At 65.5% G+C, this 10,752-nt stretch overlaps 2 protein-coding genes and 6 non-coding genes across 8 annotated transcripts in view; 5 read left to right on the forward strand and 3 right to left on the reverse strand.

The window, feature by feature from the left end:
- Positions 1–2,380: 2,380 nt before the first annotated feature.
- H696_06142 (hypothetical protein) lies at positions 2,381–4,762 on the forward strand (the record flags this gene model as incomplete). The annotated part of the gene is made up of 2 exons (XM_009499898.1): positions 2,381–2,561; positions 2,775–4,762. The coding sequence occupies 2 exons, from the start codon at positions 2,381–2,383 to the stop codon at positions 4,760–4,762; spliced, it is 2,169 nt and encodes a 722-aa protein (XP_009498173.1).
- A 902-nt stretch (positions 4,763–5,664) lies between these two features.
- On the reverse strand, positions 5,665–5,737 carry H696_06143. The gene has a single exon. It is a non-coding gene; the product is annotated as a tRNA-Lys (tRNA).
- Positions 5,738–6,107: 370 nt separating this feature from the next.
- H696_06144 lies at positions 6,108–6,180 on the reverse strand. Its single transcript has one exon. It is a non-coding gene; the product is annotated as a tRNA-Phe (tRNA).
- Positions 6,181–7,335: 1,155 nt separating this feature from the next.
- H696_06145 lies at positions 7,336–7,407 on the forward strand. The gene has a single exon. It is a non-coding gene; the product is annotated as a tRNA-Asp (tRNA).
- Positions 7,408–7,476: 69 nt separating this feature from the next.
- Positions 7,477–7,550, forward strand: H696_06146. Its single transcript has one exon. It is a non-coding gene; the product is annotated as a tRNA-Arg (tRNA).
- A 52-nt stretch (positions 7,551–7,602) lies between these two features.
- On the reverse strand, positions 7,603–7,675 carry H696_06147. Its single transcript has one exon. It is a non-coding gene; the product is annotated as a tRNA-Glu (tRNA).
- Positions 7,676–8,448: 773 nt separating this feature from the next.
- Positions 8,449–8,521, forward strand: H696_06148. Its single transcript has one exon. It is a non-coding gene; the product is annotated as a tRNA-Ala (tRNA).
- A 730-nt stretch (positions 8,522–9,251) lies between these two features.
- H696_06149 (hypothetical protein) overlaps positions 9,252–10,752 on the forward strand; it is a 1,978-nt gene continuing 477 nt past the window's right edge. Inside the window, exons 1-5 of the mRNA XM_009499899.1 lie at positions 9,252–9,430; positions 9,520–9,687; positions 9,791–9,887; positions 10,005–10,109; positions 10,241–10,591. Coding sequence (XP_009498174.1) covers positions 9,319–9,430; positions 9,520–9,687; positions 9,791–9,887; positions 10,005–10,109; positions 10,241–10,591 — 833 coding nt within the window. The 5' untranslated portion in view covers positions 9,252–9,318. The remainder of the gene's footprint in view (positions 9,431–9,519; positions 9,688–9,790; positions 9,888–10,004; positions 10,110–10,240; positions 10,592–10,752) is intronic.

Raw genomic sequence — 10,752 nt, forward strand, 5'->3', positions numbered from 1 at the left:
CACGAGCTGGTCTTGAGCCACGAGTAGTCGATCCCGTGAGATGACCGCGCATTCTTCTGTCGCATCCCCCCTCGAGGAATGCAAAGTAAGGCGGCCGTCGAGCGTTGTCACCGGCCCCGGACCTTTGCTCTGGAGCCCGGGAGAGAGGGGGGGGGGGGCAATACGCGCATGCCCGGAGCTCACTCAGATCAGCCCCCCGTCCATAGCGGGCCCCGAGACCAAGCGACAGGCTCCCTGCCTCTCTCTCTCTCTCTACCGGGAACGAAGGCACCAACAGCCGTGTGTTGAAGAGCATTCGGAAGTATCATTGGGTTTCGGCTCCGAGCACCTTGTTTCCTCTGGAAAATCCTTATTAATTACATTATTTCCCTCCTTTCCCGGGGCCACTGTAACTGGCCCTCTACTCGGCGGCAGTCTGGCTGTCGATCTATCCCGTATTCCTCCAGGGGAGGAATGCCATTCAAGCATGCCAACTCTCTCACGGAGACGTCCACGTGAGTGGCTTGTGGTTCGACCTGTGACTTGGTTTATAGAGATTGGGACACCACTACACTTATAGCTTACACGCGGATTCCACTACGGCCGGTGCACTGGCACATGATCCGTGAGTACATGATAGCTCATCAGGCCACATGCATATGGGCACCAAATCGTCGGCACTTGCTCGGCGCGATGCGGCCAAATCCCCTTCACTGGCGGGGCAATGCCGACCGGTGGGCCGCGGGGCCGTTTGCCCGCCCTGCGGCCCGCCCCCGAGCGAGGAGCCGTGCCGTGCCCGAGCACCCCGAGGTGCGGCGCCCCGCGCCGGCGCACTTCGTGGCAAGGGGGCGGGGGCTCTGCGCTGGGAGGCGGGCTGGGCCATGTCAATTTGGAGCGGGTGGGCGTGGTGCGCGCGCACAGGGGGGGGGGCGGGGCGGGTCGGCCTGGCTTGCCGATTGAGGGTCAGGCGCTTGTGGCCTGGGGCCGGGCCGATCGTGGGGTGAACAGGGCGAATCTACACGGCGGGGCACTTATTTCGCCCTTGTCCTCGATACATGGCCTGGCATCACCCGATGACAGGCGTGGGTGTTTCTCTCGCTCCCTGTCTCTCGCTCTCTGTGTCTCTGCCTGTATGCCACTGAGCCTCCCTCTCCGTGTCTCCCTCTCGAAGGCACACCCACTGCTCCCTCGCACTTCCTGCTCTGCCGGTGCCTCTGTTGCGGGAGTTGGCTTCCACTTCCCTCGAAAAAGGGCTCCTGAGTAACTGCAAAGTGGCCACCCAAAGCGGCTGCACGGGTGAGGCTGGCACGGGAGTTCTGCCGGTTCTGGACGCCGCTTGTGGTGCACTCCACTTGTTCGGGGAATTTTCATGTGTTTGAAGCCATATTCCCTTCCCCCTAAGACTCCTCGCATGCGGGTCGGCCTCCCTGGCGACAAGTTCGCGCCCTCGACCGCGCAGCCTAGTGCGCGTATTTTTCCACCGTCCCGCCAGAAGGATGTCTTGTTTCCGACCGCCCCCCCCCCCCCCCCCCGGGCCCGATCCTTGCAGCCATGGCGCTATGGCCCTCGAAAGAGGACCGATGGCGCATGGCGGTTCCTCCATCGCCAAGGCGCGAGGGGAGGGACAGATGGCCCGTTCCTGCCGGCCGCTATACCCCCTTTGCTTCCTTCGCCTCCTGGGGCTGTCGGGTCCACGCCCTCTTACATACCCCCGGCGGCCACGGATTGACGGCACGCCTGCGTGCATGCCGGTGCCCCCGGTGTGTGTGTGTGTGTGTATGTGTGTGTGTGTATGTGTGTGTGTGTGTATGTGCGTGTGTGTGTATGTGTGTCCCGGGCAGGAGGAATGCGTCCATCCCCGGGGCATGGGGGGGAGAGATGTACCAACTCTTATGTCGTTCGGCCGGGCTTTCCAGCGAGGCGCACACGCGCAGCCGGTGTCTCATTAGCGTCGGGCCAGGGGCCGGGGACGCGCCGAATGAGATGTCTGCATGCCGGGATCGACAAAATGGTCGCATGTGTGTCGGTCCGCGCCCCTCGGCCCTCGGCGTCCCTCCCCCGGGAGGACGCTCGCATGGCTGTGGCTCTTGACGGGCGGGAGGCTCACGCGGGAAGCGGGGCGGGTGCCGCAGCAAGGCCAGCCGCATGCGCCGCGCATGTGTGCACCCACAGAGAACCATCCACTCGCCACCCGGGGCGCCTCCACTTCAGGTGCCTTGCCCTGTGGGCTTTTCCGCTCAAGATGCCGGGAAATCCCCCAAGCAGCTGCACCTATTTAAGATGCCACTGACAATGGTCAACATTTCGTTGGTGACAGCAGAGAAGACCGCCCTCTGTTCCCCTTCTCCTCCTGTTGCCTTTCCTCCGCGTACTTGCTCTTCCCATCCCGTTCTCCGCAAGCATGGTGCCAACATTGCCCCGCCGGCGCCCGGCACGCCCGGGCCCCGGGTCTTTGCCGCTGGTGGCCCTGCTGCTGGCTGGCCTTTGCGCGCTGGCCGGCGCCACGCTGGAGCCCACCACCGAGCCGCTGGATCTCGAGCCCTACCCCCTGGGCAAGGTGAGCGACAAGTGCGATCAGCCTGGTGCGTGTCGGCCGGGCGCCCGCTTCCCGCCGGGAGGGGCCCCCTCATCGCCCTTTCGCCTTTCGCCCATGTGCCCGGGCCGTTGGTGGGGGGGCGGGGGGGGGGGTGCTCTTTCTTTCCCCCTTTCCCGAGGCGAATTGTCCTGACTCTCCGGGCGTTGGAAACAATGGCCGCCGTGGAATCAATGAAAAAAAAATAATAATAATCACAAAGGCGAGTCCATGTGGAAGGGGGCCTGCTTCCCGGCACTGGACCGCTGCCTCAAGGCCGTGCACACCGGCACCGACATCATTTGCGAGGAGTACAGCGCCGCATACCGCACCCTGACCTATGGGGCCTTCCTGGATGCCGAGCTTCCGGACATGCAGGTGAGCAAGGAGAATCTCGTCAGCGCCGGCATCGACATGTGCTGGAGCACCTACCCCGGGGATTGGGGCCGGTGCGAGGCCTGCCGCGTGCAGATGTCCCTCGGGGGGCAGTGCCGCTTCGTGGAGGGCGACCATTATGGCTGCCGGTATTTGAACCGGCACATTTCCGAGTCCTGTGCCGAGTGCGAGCCGGGCTACATGCAGGATGGCATGCGGCGGTGCATCACCAACTGCATCGGGCCCCATGGCACCATTTGCGGAGACCACTGCATCGAGACGCGCCACATGCCGCTCGGGTTCAATTGCTTCAAGTGGCCGCTGGCCAATTACAATGGCAGCTCGGACGCGGTGCCCGGCCGGCCGGAGAACCGGCACCTGCTCAAGTGCAGCGAGCCCGGGGCCTGCTTCAAGTGCAATGAGGGCTGCGCCGATTGCGTCGGCCCGCGGGCGTCCGACTGCCTGTCTTGCAGTGTCCCGACGGAGAAGCTGCTCGTGCACAACCGGAAGATCTTCCTCCACCGGTATGTGGACATCGGGGCCTGTGTGCCGCGCTGCCCGACCACCACCGTGGAGATCATGGGCCACTGTGTGGCCTGCCCGCGGTGGTGCGCCAAGTGCTCGCCCGAGAACAACCGGCAATGCTTGGAGTGCATGCGGGGGCACCTGCTCCAGCCGAATGGCACCTGCTACACCACCTGCCCGTTGGGCTTCGCGCGCAACTACCTGACCAGCAAGTGCGAGCCCTGCGCCGAGGGGTGCCTCCATTGTGTCACCAACAATCCGTCCATCTGCCTGGCCTGCAGCGATCCGCTGAAGCAGCTGTACGCCGGCCGGTGCGTGGATGACTGCCCGGTGGGCACCTTCCCGACCGAGGACATGGTGTGTCGGATTTGCGACGCCCAATGCACCCGGTGCATTGAGGGCGGCGTGTGCACCGCCTGCCGGGCCGGCTTCGAGCCGCGGCAGGGGGTCTGCAAGCCCGCCTGCCGCAAGGGGTCCTACTTCTCCAAGGCCAAGGGGGCCTGTGACAAGTGTGCCCCGGAGTGCAAGGAATGCGCCACGCTCTCGGACAATTGCACCTCCTGCAATCCGGGCTTCATTCATCTCCAGCCGAGCTCCTTCACTGAGAGCCACCGGTGTGTGACCGCCTGCCCGGCGGGCTACTTCCACGACCTGACCCACCGCCGGTGTGTGCCCTGCCTGTCGCCCAATTGCCAGACCTGCAATGAGGAGGGCCGGTGCATTGACTGCCAGGCCGGCTTCAATATGATGCCCCAGCGGGGCCAGTGCTTCCGCACCTGTCCCGAGGGCTACTACAAGCAGGATGGCGTGTGTCAGCCCTGCGGGGGGATGTGCGCCACCTGTGTCAACGGCCTGCCGGATGGGTGTCTGTCGTGCATTGCCAACAACGACAACAAGATGCCGTATGTCCGGCTGGTCGAGACACCGGGCGGCAAGGACCCGGGGCGGTGCACCTACACCTGCGGCTCCTTCGAGGGGTATGGCTTCTACATGCAGACGCGCAAGGCCCGCCTGTGCCGGAAGTGCCCGGCCAATTGCCTTGAGTGCGATGTGCCGAATGCCCTGAACCCGGACCTCAGCACGCACTGGGTCCGGTGCAAGAAGTGCAAGGAGGGCTTCGGCTTCGCCCGCGACGGGGTCACTTGCGTGCCGCACGCGGTGGGCCTCATGGCCATCGATGTGGACGGCGCGGCCGAGGCCGACGACGACCAGGACTTCGCCTGGCTCCAGCGGCGTGTTTCCCCTTCGATCGCGGAGGCCAAGGAGGCGCCCGCCCCGGAGCCGGAGGAGGCTGCCGCTGCCTCCGCTTGATCCGTGAAGGGGAAGGGCCAGCTCGTGCGCCCGCGGCCGAAGCCCAGGCCGCCATGTGTCCGGCATGGCCGGCGTGGCTCCTGCCTGGCCGGACACCCTGAGCGGCTGGTGCCGCACGCTGGCACCAGTGTTGTGTAGTGGTTACCTTGTGCACCCTGGCTACTTTGGGCTGGCCTCTTTGGAGGGGGGCGCATCTCTTCCCGGATGCCGCGTGTTACTTTGCCATCTTATATAGCCTCCGCGGCCCGGGAGGGGGGTTCGTCCACCGAAGGGGCACCTTTGAAAGGAAGGCTGCCTGTGTCGTGCCATTTCAATAGACCCGCATCTGTGTGTGTGTCGGAGGGCCCTTTTTTTCGCCGCCGCTTGGTGACCTGTGTTTCATTGTGCCCCTCTCCGTGTCTCTCTCTCTCTCTCTTGCTCTTTCGCTCTCGGCGGCTTGCTGGCTGGCCGTGGCATCTTCTTTGCCTGCCTCCTCCTCCCTAGGGGCCAGAGCAGTGTGGGCATGCCAAGTCTGCGGGAGGGGAACATCCCCATCCGAGGGGCGCGGGGGGAGTTCACGTCACGCTGTTTGGAGCACCGAGAAGGGTGGGCGGAACAAATGGCCGGTGACAGGGCGCCTTCAGGTTGAGCTGCAATTGTCCTTGGAACTCCCCCAGGATGGATGGTTTACGGAGTGGGGATGGCGTGTCTCGTGGCCATGGTGTTTTCTCTTCAGGCAAGATGTGTGTATCTCTTCCGGGATCATTCATGCTGAACAGGGGGTGTGCGCGTGGGAGAGCGGGGCACAGAAGGGCGGGAGCGAGCAGCAGGAGCAGGAACAGGAGAGGAGGAGGGCCGACATGGGGACCAAGGGAGGAGGGAGAGACCGAGCGGCTGAGGGGGAGGCAAAAAGGAAGAATGCAAGCCCACTGTGGGGCTCGAACCCACGACCCTGGGATTAAGAGTCCCATGCTCTACCAACTGAGCTAAACAGGCTTGCACGAGGGGGCAGGGGACGTGATCAAATGGTCTCGCGTTTTGTCGCGGCGCTTGTGGGGAGGGGCGCCGCACGGGGAGGCCCGGGTGGCCGACCGAACAGGGGTGTCTTGCTGAGGGGAGTGTGTGTTGGGCGGTTCTCACACCACGAGCCAGGACAAACACAGGGCGAGAAGGGGGCCGCCCGGACCGACACACCCGGCAAAAGGAGGGCTGCCCGGCTCTCGGACAGGCCCCCGAAAGCAGGCTGCTGCTGCTGCTGCTGCTTGTGTTCCCTCTGCCTGGTGGTCGGCTTCTCGCCGTGGCGGTCGCGGGCGGGGGCAAGAGAGGGCGAAGCGGAGCACGATGCGATCAAAAAAAGAGAGAGGATTGCCTCGAACCAGGATTGAACTGGTGACCTTGTGATCTTCAGTCACACGCTCTCCCAACTGAGCTATCGAGGCTTGGGGACTGTGTCCCCCAGGCCGACAATTAACTCCCCGGCCCTTGGTGGCTGGCTCCGGCTCCTGGCATCGGAAGGGCCCCCGGGGGATTTTCTCGCTGGAGCTGTATTGCCCTACTCCGGACCCACACGCCTGGGGCTTTGCCCTGGGCGCTTCTCCAGCACCTCTCAGGCAGGCCTGTCGCCCTTCGATCCGATGTTGGCTTGTGTCCCGAAGTGGGGCCACACCTCTGATACACCGTCGGAGGCCGGCACCGGTTGGCTCCCGCCACTTCGGTCTCGGTGGTCGTCGTGTCTTGGCCGTGCACGGTCCCGCACCTCTTCGTGTGACTGTTTTCCGAGAGAGAAAGAGAGAGAGAGAGAGAGGGGAGAGGGAGAGCCTGCCTTCTCCGGAATGATGGAGAAAGCGCAGACACATCCATGCCCATCCAAGCGCCTCCCGCCTGCCGGCATTTTCGTGTCTCTCCTCCTCGCTGGGCACCCCCGGGGGCCCCTGCCGCCTTCCTTCCAAGGCCCCAGCACCTTGGGGGGGGGGGGGGGGGGGGGCATTCCCTCCATGGGGTAGCTGTGTGCCTGCCCTGGCTCTGCACATCGCCCTGCCCCGGGGGACCCGTGTCGCCCGGTCCCCGATGCACTTGGCACAGACATGCACATCGGCCACTGGCCCTTTTTTCCTCGCTTCTTTCTTGATGCCCTTTGTTCGAGAGATGGCTCCCGAGGGCCACACGCCGGAATCCAAGCGCCTCGCGGCGGCCAGGGCGCCAACAGTGGCTGCCTAGATGCGACCGCGCGCGGATGACACGCGTCCTTGCTGCTCCTCTGCCCGCGGAGCCCCATCTTCCTCGGGATGCTACCCCACTGTCGGGGTCGGCCTGCGATGCGCCCAGGGCAGCCACCCCCCCCCCCCCCCCTCGGGCAGCATCGAGATGCCCGGCACCCTCCGGCCGAGCTGCGGGCAAGTGAAGCCAGGCAGGGCGTCCATCGCGATCCGGCTGGCAATGTCCGTCACAGGAACACAGCTCGGGCCCCGTTCAGGGCCCCCGGCTGCTGCCGCCCTCCGACGGCATTCCGGGCAGCCGGCGAGGCACCCCCGCAGGCCGGCAACACAGCATGCGCCTCTTTTTAATGGGCTGCGCAGGCCCATTTGGCACGACCATCCCGATTAGTATAGTGGTGAGAATCCCCGCCTGTCACGCGGGAGGCCCGGGTTCAATTCCCGGATCGGGAGTCTTTTTTCGCCCCGAAACTTGGCCAAAGGCGCTGGCTTTAAATACCAGAGGGACTGTCCGCTTCCCATGGCCGCGTAGCTCAATTGGATAGAGCACCTGACTACGGATCAGGAGGTTGTGTGTTCGAGCCGCATCGTGGTCATATATTTTTTCCTCCCCTGGTCTCAGCTGAATCGCAAGGAACTAAAAATAATTTCCCATACCGGGACTCGAACCCGGGTCTCGTGGGTGAGAGCCACGTATCCTAACCACCTAGACTATATGGGACTTGTGGGGATCACCCCGCATTCTGGCGCTGAAATTGCTTTTGCCCACCGGCTGGGTGTTTTTGATTGGGCCGCCAGGCAGGTCCCCCGTCGCGCGAAGGGGGAGACCCGGCAAGAAGCAGGCACAGGGCACCCCCCGACATAGCGCACACACGCAGAGCCCCATGCAGCTGCGGAAGGACGCGCAGAGCGCGCCCACGCCCAGCGTGTGCCTCATATGGATACCGGCGGATGCCCGGCTGAAAAGGGGCGCACCGGCAGGAGGGAGGCAGGTCTATCCTCCCTGAACGAACCAAGGGCAGGAGACCCCGGTCAAGCACGGTCATGCCACTTGCCCCACAGCAGGGGCGAGGGAGGCCGCGAGGAGTGGCCGAAACCCGGGGAAATGGCAGCAGTTGACCATGGGTGCCCCCCCCCCCGCTCACGACTGAGAGGCGGGATGGGGTGCGGCGGGGTGAGGCGCGGCGCTCGCCGTGCTCCTGGTCGCCAGCGCATGCCTGGCCATGACTCTGGTGCTGATATCTATGAAATGTGTGCCGCACATGCGCAGGCCTTTTGCCCGTCCGGGCGGTTGCCTGGGTTTCCTTCCCGGCTGTTTGTGATCCAGCATGCACCTTTGCACCACAGGCGCCAGGCTGCTGCTGCTTCCTCCCGGAAGGCGGCCCGCCTCTGGGGCCCTTGGGGCAAGTGCGGCGTCCCGGGACCTGGATTGAGACTGGAAGATTCCATTGTTCCGATTAAATAGATCCTGAGGGTCCCCTGACCCACAGATTCGGGGGCGTAGCTCAAATGGTAGAGCGGCCGCTTAGCATGCGGCAGGCAGGGGGATCGATACCCTCCGCCTCCAGTCCTTCTTTTTTGCCGTGGCGACCCCGCGGCACCCATGCCCTGTGCGGGGGGGGGGGGGGTCCCCGCAACATATGTCGGACATCTGTTGTGACCGGCGGGCGTCGGTCGGGCAGGCACGCGCGTCTCCCCCCCCCCTCCCCTTCTGCCCCCAAAAGCAGCAAGGGCAAGAGGCACGAACCACGGCAACGAGCGCATGCGTGTGTCCCCTTCCCCTGCCCCCGGGGAAAAGCACACACAGCACCCGGGGGAGGAAAGCCGCGGCCAGGCGGGGTGTGTGGCAGGGGCTGGTCGGGGCCCGGGGGCCGCGCCTCGCTGCTGTGTACGTGGGGGGGGGGGGGCGGGGCAGGGCGGCGCACATGCCCGCGGCATACGGCCCGCCGCACGATGATCCACGACATGCGGGCCGCTTTCCCCGGCGCGCTGTATCGTGCGCGCCCCGAAATCCAGCCTTCATGTGTGCTCGGAGGAATGATCCAGAGCCGTGCCGGCCTCGGTGCTGGCCCAGCCCCGCAGGGGGGGACTCGGCAGATGGAGAAAGCCGTCCCCCTGCCGCCCGCCCGCCCCGCCCGGAGACACCGCGCACGGACAGCGGCGAAGGGAACTCGCAGGAGACCCGTCCAGGGGCGCGAGGCGCCCCGGCCCGGGGGGGGGGGGGGGAGAAAAAAAACACCTTCGTCGGCCAACTTCCACCGGGGGGGGAAGTCTCCGCCAGCCCTCACCAGCCCCACCCCCCCCCTCCCGAACGCCCCGTCGCACTCGTCCCCCCCCCCCACACATACACACACGCACACAGCCATGACCGACGCTTCCCTTCGCACCCGCCACACCGTCCTCAAGTATGTGGCCGATCTGATCAAGGCCGGCCCGACCGAGGATCTGTCCGAGGATGCCATCGCCAGCCTCGAGGGTTCGTCTGGACACCATCTGCTCCCTCGCCCCCGCGCCTCGCTGGCCCTCATGCCGCCACTGACCCTCCGCCTCGGGTATGTCTCGCAGTCAGCCTGCAGTGCATGGGCGCCGCCTTCGGCTTCGAGGAGGCCGATGAGACCCTCGCCTTCCCGGGGGACCTGCCGGCCCTCCTGTCGGCCAAGCCGGTTTCCGGCTACTCCGGCTCCACTCCCTCCGATGCGGATGTTGCCGCGGCCGAGAAGCTGAAGAATGACGGTTCGTCCTTGCAGGCCCGCTGTTTGTGCCCCCCCCCCCCCTCCTCCCTGCCAGCTGTCTGACCGCCGGGACCCCACCGGTTTTGGAATGTCCCCCACCACAGGCAACGCCAAGCTCAAGGCCTCCGATTACAAGGGCGCCGTTGACTGCTACACCAACGCCATCATCCTCAACCCGACCGCCGTTTACTACTCCAACCGGTGTGTGCCCGAGCCGCCCTCCCCCGCCCCCTGTGCTCGGCTTCTCCGCTGCCGCCATGATCAATGCTAACACACCCGATGGTGGCCATCGTCCCCGACTCCCCCGATGGCCCACAGCGCCATGGCCCTGACCAGCATCGGCATGTTTTCGGCCGCCGTGCTCGACTGCAACCACGCCATTTCCCTGGACAGCAACTATGCCAAGGCCTACTCCTTCAAGGGGTACGCACTGCCTCCCCCATCCCCCTCCTCCCCCCCTCGCTGTCCCTTCCTGCTTGCCCCGCTTTCCGCCCCCGTCTGTGGGCCCGGCCCTGGCAGCGGGATGCTGACCTGCCACGGCGCCCCTCTCCCAGTGCCGCCCTCGCTCGGCAGTCCTGCCACGAGTACTCGGCTCGGTGCTACACCAAGGCCGCCAGCGTGGCCGAGACCGACAACCTGCGCGATCTGTACCTGAACAACGCGTCCGGCCAGCGCGCCCTTGTCGGCCCGGCCGACATGTCGGCCAAGATCTACCCCGCCTTCGAGAATGACATCACCCTGGCTGAGGGCTCCGACTCGGCGGCCGGCAGCGGTGCCTCCACCTCGGCCGAGTCCTCCCCCTCGGCTGGTGCCGGCGGCATGCCCGACATTGCCTCCATGCTCCCGGGGCTCATGAACAACCCGGCCATCGCCAACATGCTGAACCAGCCCGGCCTCTCGAACATGTGCGTGGCCCGGCATCCTCTTTGTCCCCTGCCCTCCGCCATCCCCTTCGCCGCACGCGGCCTGCTTGCCCTTCCTCCCTTTCTCTCTCTCTTTGGCTCCGATCGGACATGCTCTCATCGCCCGTGTCTCCGATCACCGATCCTGACATTCCCCCCCCCCC

Source organism: Fonticula alba, assembly GCF_000388065.1.
Source record: "Fonticula alba strain ATCC 38817 unplaced genomic scaffold supercont2.20, whole genome shotgun sequence".
NCBI lineage: Eukaryota > Rotosphaerida > Fonticulaceae > Fonticula > Fonticula alba.